This window comes from Somniosus microcephalus, chromosome 3 (genome assembly GCF_052327205.1).
Source record: "Somniosus microcephalus isolate GS21.2 chromosome 3, FLI_Smic_1.0, whole genome shotgun sequence".
In the NCBI taxonomy this organism is placed as follows: Eukaryota; Metazoa; Chordata; class Chondrichthyes; order Squaliformes; family Somniosidae; genus Somniosus; species Somniosus microcephalus.
Window position 1 is genome coordinate 331,752,681 of NC_140989.1, and position 12,093 is coordinate 331,764,773.

General features: G+C 53.1%; 1 protein-coding gene across 1 annotated transcript in view; it reads left to right on the forward strand.

Moving 5' to 3' along the window:
• faah (fatty acid amide hydrolase) overlaps positions 1 to 12,093 on the forward strand; it is a 158,355-nt gene that overhangs the window by 80,722 nt on the left and 65,540 nt on the right. Inside the window, exon 5 of the mRNA XM_085978226.1 lies at positions 6,371 to 6,456. Within this exon, the coding sequence (XP_085834352.1) occupies positions 6,371 to 6,456 (86 nt within the window). The remainder of the gene's footprint in view (positions 1 to 6,370; positions 6,457 to 12,093) is intronic.

Sequence of the window (12,093 nt, forward strand, 5' to 3'; positions counted from 1 at the left end):
CCCCTCTCTCTCCCCCCCCTCCCCCCCTCTCTCCCCCCCCTCTCTCCCCCCCTCTCCCCTCTCTCCCCCCCCTCTCCCCCCCTCTCCCACCCATCTCCCCCCCCTCTCCCCCCCTCTCCCCACCCATCTCCCCCCCCTCTCCCCCACCCATCTCCCCCCCCTCTCCCCCCCTCCCCCCCACTCTCCCCCCCACTCCCCCCCCCTCTCTCCCCCCCCTCTCCCCCCCATCTCCCCCCCCACTCCCCCCCCTCTCCCCCCCATCTCCCCCCCCTCTCCCCTCTCTCCCCCCCCCTCCCCCCTCTCTCCCCCCCCTCTCCCCCCCTCTCCCCCCCTCTCTCCCCCCCCCCTCTCTCCCCCCCTCCCCCCCTCACCCCCCCCTCTCTCCCCCCCACTCCCCCCCCATCTCCCCCCCCTCTCCCCACTCTCCCCCCCTCCCCCCCTCCCCCCCCTCTCTCCCCCCCCCCACTCCCCCCCACCCCCCTCCCCCCCACTCTCTCCCCCCCCTCCCCCCCTCTCCCCCCCCCTCTCCCCCCCTCTCCCCCCCTCTCTCCCCCCCCCTCTCTCCCCCCCCTCTCCCCCCCCCTCTCTCCCCCCCTCTCTCCCCCCCCTCCCCCCCCCCTCTCCCCCCCCTCTCTCTCCCCCTCCCCCCTCTCTCTCTCCCCCCCCCTCCCTCTCCCCCCCTCTCCCCCCCCCTCTCCCCCCCCCCTCTCCCCCCTCTCTCTCCCCCCCCTCTCTCCCCCCCCTCTCTCCCCCCCCTCTCTCCCCCCTCCTCTCTCCCCCCTCCTCTCTCCCCCCCTCTCTCTCCCCCCCTCTCTCTCCCCCCCCTCTCTCCCCCCCCTCTCTCCCCCCCCTCTCTCCCCCCCTCTCTCCCCCCCTCCTCTCTCCCCCCCCCTCTCTCCCCCCCCTCTCTCCCCCCCTTCTCTCTCCCCCCCCTCTCTCCCCCCGCTCTCTCTCCCCCCTCTCTCCCCCCATCTCTCCCCCCCTCTCTCCCCCCCCTCTCTCCCCCCATCTCTCCCCCCCTCTCCCTCTCTCTCTCTCCTCTCCCCTCCTCTCTCTCCCCCCCTCTCTCCCCCCCCTCCCTCTCTCTCTCTCCTCTCCCCTCCTCTCTCTCCCCCCCCCTCTCCCCCCCATCTCTCCCCCCCTCTCCCCCCCCTCCCTCTCCCCCCCCTCCCTCTCCCCCCCCTCCCTCTCCCCCCCTCTCCCCCCCCTCCCTCTCTCCCCCCTCTCCCCCCCTCCCTCTCCCCCCCCTCTCCCCCCCTCTCTCCCCCCCCTCTCCCCCCCTCTCTCCCCCCTCCCTCTCCCCCCCCTCTCTCCCCTCCTCTCCCCCCCTCTCTCCCCCCCTCTCTCCCCTCCCCTCCCCACCTCCTCTCTCTCTCTCTCCTCCTCTCTCTCCCCCCTCTCCTCCTCCTCTCTCTCTCTCTCTCCCCCCTCTCCTCCTCTCTCTCTCCCCCCCCCTCTCCTCCTCTCTCTCTCCCCCCCCTCCTCCTCTCTCTCTCCCCCCCCTCTCCTCCTCTTTCTCTCCCCCCCTCTCCTCCTCCTCTCTCTCTCTCCCCCTCCTCTCCTCTCTCTCCCCCCCCTCCTCCTCCTCTCTCTCCTCCTCCCTCTCCCCCGCCCTCCTCCTCTCTCTCCCCTCCTCTCTCTCCCCCCCCCCTCCTCCTCCTCCTCTCTCTCCCCCCCTCCTCCTCCTCCTCCTCTCTCTCCCCCCCTCCTCCTCTCTCTCCCCCCCTCTCTCTCTCTCCCTCCCCTCCTCCTCCTCCTCCTCTCTCTCCCCCCCTCTCTCTCTCTCCCTCTCCTCCTCCTCCTCCTCCTCTCTCTCCCCCCCTCTCTCTCTCTCCCTCCCCTCCTCCTCCTCCTCCTCCTCTCCCCCCCCTCCTCTCCCCCCCCTCTTCCCCCTCTCTCTCTCCCCCCCTCTTTTCTCCCCCCTCCTCTCCCCCCCCCTCTTTTCTCCCCCCCTCCTCTCCCCCCCCCTCTTTTCTCCCCCCCTCTTTTCTCCCCCCCTCCTCTCCCCCCCCCCCCCCCTCTTTTCTCCCCCCCTCCTCTCCCCCCCCCTCTTTTCTCCCCCCCTCTCCTCCTCTCTCTCCCCCCCTCCTCCTCCTCCTCTCTCTCCCCCCTCCTCCTCCTCCTCCTCTCTCTCCCCCCCCTCCTCCTCCTCCTCCTCCTCTCTCTCCCCCCCTCTCTCTCTCCCTCCCCTCCTCCTCCTCCTCCTCCTCCTCTCTCTCCCCCCCTCTCTCTCTCCCTCCCTCCTCCTCTCTCTCCCCCTCCCTCCTCCTCTCTCTCTCCCTCCCCCCCCTCTTCCCCCCCTCTCTTCCCCCCCCTCTTCCCCCCCCTCTTCCCCTCCCTCTCTTCCCCCCCTCCTCTTTTCCCCCCCTCTCTCTCTCCCCCCCCCTCTCTCTCCCCCCCTCTCTCCCCCTCCTCTCCCCCCCCCTCTTTTCTCCCCCCCCTCTCCCCCCTCCTCCTCCTCCTCCCCCCTCCTCCCTCTCCCCCCCCTCTCCTCTCCTCTCTCCCCCCCTCTCCTCCCTCTCCTCTCTCCCCCCCCCCTCTCCTCCCTCTCCTCTCTCCCCCTCTCCTCTCCTCGCCCCCCTCTCTCCCTCTCCCCCCTCTCTCCCGCCCGCCCCCATCCATGGGATCTATTACATCCACCTGAGAGAGGAGACGGGGCCTCGGTTTAACCTCTCATCTGAAAGACGGCACCTCCGACAGTGCAGCACTCCCTTAGCACTGCACTGGAGTGGGACTTGAGCACACAACCTTCTGACTCAGAGGTGAGTGTGCTACCAACTGAGCCACAGATGACACTGAAAAGAGGAGCCAGAAAAGGAAGTTGTGTGGTCAGCAGTTTAGTGGGAATAGGGTCAAGGGAGCAGGAAGTTGGTCTCATGGACAAGATGAGCTCGGAGAGGTCACGAAGGGAGATCAGAGAGAAACTGGAGGAGAGTTCAGGACTAGGGTGGGGGCAACCTTAGAGGAAGTTTGGCCTGGTAGGCTACTCCAGTCAGGAGTGTGGTGGCATACTCTCCACTTGCCTGGATGAATACAGCTCCAGCAACACTCATGAAGCTCAACATCATCCAGGACAAAGCAGCCCGCTTGATTGGCACCCCATCCACCACCTTAAATCTCCACCACTGGCGTACCATGGCTGCTGTGTGTACCATCTACAAGATGCACTGCAGCAACTCGCCAAGGCTTCCTCGGCATCACCTCCCAAACCCGCGACCTCTTCCACCTAGAAGGACAAGGGCAGCAGGCACATGAGAACACCACCACCTCCAAATTCCCCTCCAAGTCACACACCATCCTGACTTGGAAGTATATCGCCGTCCCTTCATCGTCGCTGGGTCAAAATCCTGGAACTCCTTACTTAACAGCACTGTGGGAGTACCTTTACTGTAGTGTATGTGCCTTTAAGTCAGAACTACTTTTTACAGCTCCTGTATACTGTAGTACCGGCAGTGACCACACCGGTATATAAGCTGTGCGCATGCCTCTGTACCCCAGTCTAGAGATTGCCTTCCTCCAGTAAAGACCTGTTATTTGTTAATGTACAGCATCCATGTGATTATTTATCCACTGAACCACGGATCTAACAGTGGCGACGAGTGTCGATTCGAATCTACCTGCAACATCAAAAAAAAATAGTCGAGTCCAGGAACACGGGCGTCGACCGCGAGCAACCGCCCAGCAGTCAGGCAAAGATCCAACTTCGCTGGGGAGGCTGTGGAGAGCCGGGCTTGGTTCCCCAGCCACAACGAGCAGTAAGAGACCGACGACAGGTCCAGAGCAGACCCTTCCCGAGCAGCGGCGGCTGGAGCCGACCGACGGCAGAGAGAGAGGGCCGAGCAGCGTCGACGGGGTAAGAAAGGGGGTGAAGAGAGCAGGGCGCAGCCGGGGGTTGATCACCGAGCGGCGTCGAGGAAAAATACTGCAAACCGGAGAGAGAGAGGGTAAGAAACAGCCGGGTTCTAGACTGAGCGGCGTCGACAAATATCAAGAGAAGAACGCGCAGAGCACAGCCAGGGATCACGGGCTGATCAGGGTCCATGGGGCGAAGCAAGGGGAGACGCCATTGAGCCGCGGAGAAGCAGGGAAAGCGCGGGAGACGCCATTTTGTGCCAGCGGAGAAGAAGGGGAAGCACCATTAGTGATAGTTAACGCACAACCAAGGATGCCGAAGAGTGGCAGTATCTCTACGTTCGACAATGAAGTCGAAGATTGGGCGACATATGTGGAACGTATTGAGGTGTACTGCAGGGCGAATGAAGTGCCAGATGCTAATAAAGCACTGGTTCTGTTAAATTCCATGGGTGCAAAAACTTATGGGTTACTGCGAAATTTAATAACCCCAGAGAAGCCAGTAAACAAGAATTTTGAAAGCATAGTAGAAATCCTACAGGACCACTTAAACCCCACACCGCTGCTGATAGCAGAACGATTTAAGTTCCATAAAAGGAACCAACACAAAGACGAAAGCAATGCTGAGTACCTAACGGAACTGCGCAAGCTATCGAAATACTGCCAGTTTGGAGCGGGACTAGCAGACACGTTAAGGGACAAGTTTGTGTGTGGGCTACAAAGTGAAGGAACCCAGAAACGGCTTCTATCAGAAAAGGACCTTTCAGTATGGCAGTATCACACGAAGCAGCTGCAAGGGACGCTGCAGAGATACAACGGAGACCGCAAGAATATGGCACCAACGAAATGACCTATGGAACAGGGAAGTGCTATCACTGCGGCAGAACAACACATGACCAGAAAGATTGTTGGTTCAAGGACCAAGTGTGCAGACAGTGTGGGAAAGCAGGACACATAGCAAGAGTCTGCAGGTCTGGGAAGAAAACCAACAGTAAGAAATCTCCACAGGAGAAGTACAAAAAGGTACACCAGGTGATGGACAGTGGTTCAGACGAACAAAAAAGTGACACAGACTCCGGAAGCAACCGAAATGGAGGATCACCAGACTATCTGGGTTACACTCAAGATAGAGGGAGTCCAAGTGGAAATGGAATTGGACACAGGGTCAGCTCTAACAGTCATAAATCAAAGAGACTACAAGCGGCTATTTTCACACATACCCTTGAAAGCTACAGAGATTGTCTTGAAGACGTATACGGGGCAAAAAGTCTACCCCAAAGGGAAAATAAGGGTGAAAGTGACATATAAAGGTCAGGAAATACCTAAAATGGATATATATGTATTGCCAAATGGAGGACCACCACTGCTAGGACGTGAATGGATTTGAAAGATACAATTAGATTGGCATTCCATACAGGCACTGAAGGTTGAGGCCAAAAAGGATGACGACGTCACACCTGGACGACGGTCAAAAATGCTAACTGACGCAAAAGAAGTGTTCCAGGAGGGACTAGGAACACTAAAAGGAATAACAGCAACAATTAAAATAGAGGAAAATGCAAGCCCAAAGTTTCTGAAGGCCAGACCAGTGCCTTATGCGATCAGACCAGCGGTTGAAGCAGAGCTGGAAGGGTTGGAACGTTCAGGAGTACTGTCCAAAGCGGACTGGAGCGAGTGGGCTACACCCATCGTTCCTGTAATGAAGAGGTCGTTGAGTAATACGCCTGGGGAACCAAAGAAGGTCCGCATCTGTGGGGATTTTAAGGTGACAGTGAACCCAGTCCTTCACACGGTGCAATATCCGCTTCCACGAATTGAGGATATTTTTGCCTCGCTATCTGGTGGTAAACGCTTCACGAAAATTGATCTAGCCCAGGCGTACTTGCAAATGGAGGTAGAAGAAGCTTCGAAACATTACCTTACGATCAACACCCAGACTGCAGCAGTTCAAGAAGGCGGCTCACCACCACCTTCGCAAGGGCAATTAGGGATGGGCAATAAATGCTTGCCCTGCCAGCGACGCCCACATCCCATAAACGAATAAAACAAAAGGAAGGAAGTGGCAGAAGCAGCTGATCAGATGGTCTCTACCTTAGAGACAAAGAAGGCCATGAGCTCCTCGCACTTGTTGTTGGAGGTGAGTGTGGAGGAAACAGAAAGAAAGGTTTGAAAACCACTGGTGTACAGCGATGGATTGTACCCTATGTACAGAGGTTTATATTTTATGATGACTGAATAAGTCAAATTCTGTTTTTATTGTATGGATTGTTACCCATGTTTTGGGAATTCTGTGATTCTGTCCATTTTTCCTTGAAAACTGCAAATCAGTCGTCTTGCTTATGCATATTATCCAAAATTACAGAGAATATAGTACTGTATTTTTTATTATACAGGGGATATAAGAAAGACAGAATAATAAAATTACAAATAAATCATTTAAAAATACTTTTCCCAACAGCTGCATCTAGCTACACAATTATTTTCAATTTGTTAAATTTTCCTGCGGGTGTTGTGCCAGTTACCAAAGTAACAGAGGAGGATGAGAAAGAACTGATGAATTATACAGGTTACTTAAATGATTTATGGGACAAATCCTTTAAGCAAGTCAGTGTGATAAAAATGAAGCAATTTTGTCTAGGTTGCATTATAGTCTTGATTTCTGTTATTTCTGTCACAGTACATATGGGATTAAAAACCTGGTTTACTCATAGTAAATGGCACAACTTCTTTGATGCACGAAACCTCACAATATTGATGTTAGCCTTGAAATTCCAAGGATGCAGTTGCACTACTGGAAACTAACAGGGAGGGACTTTTATCTGCCATTTTATTATGGCATTGACCGCACCACAAATATTCAGAGTTAGGCAGGCAGTGCAAATCTAGCCATCAGCAATGTCACAGTTGTGCTGGGGTGGGCTATCTAGTGCTGAGGTAAGAACCTGCCCCAAGAAGCACCCTGACTGGAAGCTATCGTAGGGGAGGAGGGGGCAGGGAGAGGAAAACAGCAACAGACAAGCAGAGTTCTGATGTAGCAGTAGGATATAAACATATTGGGGTCGATTTTAACTCAGGTGCAGGGAATTGTCGGGTTCCCCAAATTTCGTGTTTCCCACACGAATCTAAATGGGTGTGTGAGATTGATGCAATTTTAACTCAATTGGCCAATTGATTTCCAACATGTGGGAACCCTTGGCAAATGAGTTTTTCCAGTCAGAAAGTCGCATAATATGACGTCATCATTGCTGCTGCATTTAAGGTCTGCAACAAGCCTTGCTTCTTCTGCAGGCTGCCAACCTTTTGGCATTTGATGGCACAGGAACCTGCAGGAATAATGGCCAGCGGGAGGCCAAGATCATCTCCTAAATTTGATGAGGCATCACTGCAGGCATTGTTGGATGGAGCTAGGGCCCACAGGGAGGTCCTGTTCCCTTCTTCAGGGAGGAAGAGGCCTCCCAGTCAGACGAAGGCTGTGTGGCTACAGGTGGCTGGGGAAGTCAACTCCTTGGGGCTCACACGGCACACCTGGATGCAGTGCAGGAGAAGATTCCATGACCTTCATCGCACTGGAAAAGTAAGTATGAAGTTTCCATCACCCTCAATCTGATCCCCATTGCCTTTCCTCACCAGCACTCAGCTTTAGCAATTTCTTCCTCCACATCCCACTTGACACTCACATCCATGCACCCTTAGCCATTCCCTCTCTCTCTATGCTCACATTCACATAACTATTCGACCATGCAGCCCTCACACTCCCTCTCACTCTGATGCTTTGAACACAACTGACAACGCACAGGGAGGGCCCTTGGTCTTGCAACCTCACTCCATCTTTGTCTCCTTCTAAGTATCAATGCTATGCTACACTCACTCCCTCATTCTCACTCAACCTCCACTTGTCTCCCTTATTGCAGGAAAAGAGAGCTCACAACAGGAGAGAGTGAGCCAGAACAGGAGGATGGCCACCCTCATTAGCCCAGCTCACCCCCTGGGAGGAAGCCGTCCTAGAGATTGTCGGGGCTGAAACAGATGTGGAAGTTGGGGAAGGACAGGCAGGTGCATCCCTGCAAGCTGGTGACAGAATAGTTTTCCATCTCTCTCATTGACATTGCATGAGTCGCTGATAATGATTCTGAAGCTACATCATATGGACTTATGATCATCTGCAAAATGCAATGTGCATGTAACCTTGGCATCACATCTCTAACTCTTTCCATCACTCCCCCACAGGACCATCGAGAACCCCCGTCCCCACTGTGCAGGAGGAAGAGCCTGAGATTCCAGACTCCTCAGAGGAATCTTCAACCTCTGAGGCTGCAGCGTCAGCAGAAATAAGCGCACCCAGCACCAGCAGAGACACTCACACCTCGGTGGGACCTTCGGGACATAGAGTAGTGTTGTCACCTGGTATATCACAGCTCACAAGTGAGCATCAGCAGATTGTGGAGACAGGGACAGCAGTGGAGAGTCCTCGTCGGAGGGCGCAGGACTCTGCCAACTCGGTTCAGCTGCATGTCGACCCTCTGCCTCTGGGTCTGTTAAGTCTGTGAGTTGTTCAAGTAATTAATACTCAGACTTAATCAGTAACAATAAAACAGGTCTTTACTGGTTGGAGGTAGGGACTACACTGAATACAAGATTACTGCACAGTGCTTATATACCGGTGTGTTCACCCCCGGTATTACGTCTACAGCAGCCTGAGAAAGTAGTACATCTCTTAAGGTGGAACAGGCTTAAGCTCTCTTAAGGTGGAACAGGTTACATACACAACACTCCTCCCTTCTTAGCTTTATAGTCATCCCCCCATTTAACATAACGTAATAACATATATACATATATAACTTCATGTTTAACGTAACATATCACAGATTCAGTCTCTGCGGAAAACAGTTCACAGATTCAATCTCTGTGGTGTAGTCGGTTCATGTTACTCATTCAATAGTCCTTTCATGGATTTAACAGCTTGAACTTCCGAACTGATTTGGCTCCGTTCGGAGGGACCACGTGTGTGATCTGGTAGAGGTGATAATGGTTCAGATGGGTCATCTTCTGTTTTTACTTTTCCTTTTCTGCTTCTTGGAGACTCTCTGGGCTCCATTGTCAGCTGCCACAGCTGCCAGCTGCATGCGCAGTTCCTCCTTCTCTTCCTCCTGTTTCCGTCGTAGAGCCAGCTTCTCCCGATGTTCCGTAGACTTTTGGTGCTCCTCCATGATTTCTGCACTTTGGGAGTCGAAGTTACAAGCTGGGCAGGACAGGACATCGTAATATTCGGTGTCGTCCACCAGGTCATGGTAATATTCGGTGTCGTCCTGAGCTAGACCAGTGAGAGGGTCGTCTATTTCCTCCATACCCAGCTGGACGTTAGCCAGCTCTTGTTCCAAATCCAGACATCTTTCCTGAAGAGACTTCTTCATGTGTACCTCTGCATCCAGCTTTTTCTGGGCTTTCAGCAAGTCGTTTACTAGTGACCTCATTTGTGATTTTAATACTTCAACTTCCTTTGGAGATTGATTGATCGGACTATGCAATCCCTCTACCGGAGCAGCTGTTTCAGCGGTCTGTTGTTCTACATTGACGTGAGTCAGCGTACTTTTGGCATCCAATGGCTGCTCTGTTGCAGTCGTTTCAGTCTGTGTCGTCACATCAGCCATCTCAATGACTTTTGAGAGCTCCGAACCCTTTTCCTTTGAAGATCGCAGCTCGTGTTCAAGTTTTTCCCATTTCAGAGTCTTGTCCCTCAGCATATGAAGGAGTTGGCTGACCGTTAACTCTTCTGACACCAGATTATGGCACGCACCTTCAGAACCTGAATCAGCTTTGATTCGTTCGGCCTCCTCGCGCAGATGGTTGGTGTGCTCCTGCTCCATTTTCTCCATCAGTTGCTTCTGTTGCCTTTCCAGATTCTCCCACTCTGTAACAAAGAACTTTTTTATTTCATTCATCTCTTGCTCAAAACGGCGAATCATTTGTTCTAATTGCTGTTGTAGTTTGAAATGGAGTTGAGTTCGAGCCCAGTGTCCCTCAAAAATGTGCATATCAGTAGACTTGACAGACTCAGAATTCTCTGTTAAACTATGTTGTTGTTGCTCAGTGGAATTCTGTGCTGAAACTTTGTCTTTTGCACATGGGTTGGTCTTACCATCATCAGTTCTAGAGTCTGGGCTGATTATCTGCACCGAGTTCTCACTCTTTATGGCTTTTAGCGAATGCCAGTCCATATTTATGTTTCTAAACCACTCCCGGCCTAGTAGTGGTGGACCTCCCTCCGGTAGCACATATAAGTCCATTATTTGACTTCCTTCGCCCTTGTTGGCCACTGCAACCTTTATTGTCCTGATGGGGTACACTCTCTGCCCCGTGTAGGTTGTCAATATAATCTCCGTATCCTGTAGGGGAATATGTTGGAATAACTTTCTGTAATCTTTCTTATTCATGACCGACAATGCCGATCCAGTGTCCAATTCCATTTTTACTTGGACTCCTTCTATCTGAAGAGTAACCCAAATTGTCTGGAGGTCTGCACCCTTACCAACGTTGAGTACCCTTAAGCTAGCCAGTTCAATACTGCTTAAGCCAGCCAGTTCATTACTGCTAGCATCTGAATCGGACTCCTGTTTGGCCACCTTGTGTACCTTTGCGTATTTCCCTTGCGGTGACTTCTTGTTGCTGGTCTTCTTCCCTGACCTGCATACTCTAGCTATATGTCCAAGCTTACCACATGTTCTGCATTCTTGGTTTTTAAACCAACACTGGTTCTGATCATGCGTTGTCTTTCCACAACGATAACATTTAACAGAACTCACACCCAATTTGTGTGCACTGAGCTCCGGTGACCGTAGCTGCATTACTGCCGTGCCTCTCGCTGCGGCTTCGTGTGCTGCTGCCATAGTGACCGCCTTCTCAAGCGTCAGCTCATTCTCCTCGAGCAGTCGCTTTTGTGTATCCTGTTTAAATAAACCACACACAAATTTGTCTCGTAGTGCATCTGTCAGTCCCGTTCCAAACTGGCAATATTTCGCTAATTTACGCAATTCCAGCAAATATTCAGCATTGCTTTCATGCTGTAGCTGCCTTCTGTCGTAAAATTTAAATCGTTCCGCTAGCATCAGCGGCGTGGGGTTTAGATGATCTTTCAGGACAGTAACAATCTCATCGAACGTCTTATCCGCCGGTTCATCTGGTGATAACAGGTGTTTCAATTGCCCGTATGTCTTCGCACCCATTAAATTTAATAATGTTAGAGCTTTATCTTGGTCACGAATTTTATTGGCCTTACAATAATTTTTTACTCTTTCAACATATATGGCCCAATCTTCGATGTCACTATCAAAGTTGCTAATATTCCCGTGTTTAGGCATTGTAGTACTTTATCAGATTTGCAATTTCTCAGATTTTTTTTTTTTTACTGCTATCCAAGATGGCGGCTTCCCGCTCTTGCCGTCGTCCTCCGCCCACAAAATGGCGGTTTTCCCGCGCTTGGCGGTCTTCACCCGTCCCCCGACGCCGTCTCCCTTCAGCCCCGAGTGCGGCCCTTATCTCCGCCGCGATCGATGGCCCGCGCTTTTCACCGCGGCTCTCGCGCCTTCAGTGTCTGCCGACGCTGCGCCTTTCAGCCCGAGTGCGGCCCTTATCGGTGGTTGTGATCGATGGCCCGGCTGCGCCCCTCACTTCAAAGCGGCCCGGCCCTTATCTGCCGATCGCTATCGCCCTGTACCTCTCTCTTCCCCAGTCCTGTCTTCTACTCCGGTTCACAAGCTGATGGAGGCTTCAGGGTCCTAATGCCTGTCGCTTCCAGTGGGGTGGTGAGTGGTGAGGTTTGAAACCTCTCTTCAACCGCCGTGGAATAACTGCCGCAGGGTAAGAACCTGACTCGTCGCCAGTGTTAAGTCTGTGAGTTGTTCAAGTAATTAATACTCAGACTTAATCAGTAACAATAAAACAGGTCTTTACTGGTTGGAGGTAGGGACTACACTGAATACAAGATTACTGCACAGTGCTTTTATACCGGTGTGTTCACCCCCGGTATTACGTCTACAGCAGCCTGAGAAAGTAGTACATCTCTTAAGGTGGAACAGGCTTAAGCTCTCTTAAGGTGGAACAGGTTACATACACAACAGGGTCCATCCATAAGATCAGAGGTGATGGAAATCCATGCACAGCCGCAGGAGCAGCAGACTGTTGACGAGGCCTCACAGGCTCGCCACCCCAGAGGACGCACGCCCAAGGTGTCGAGACATGAGCAGC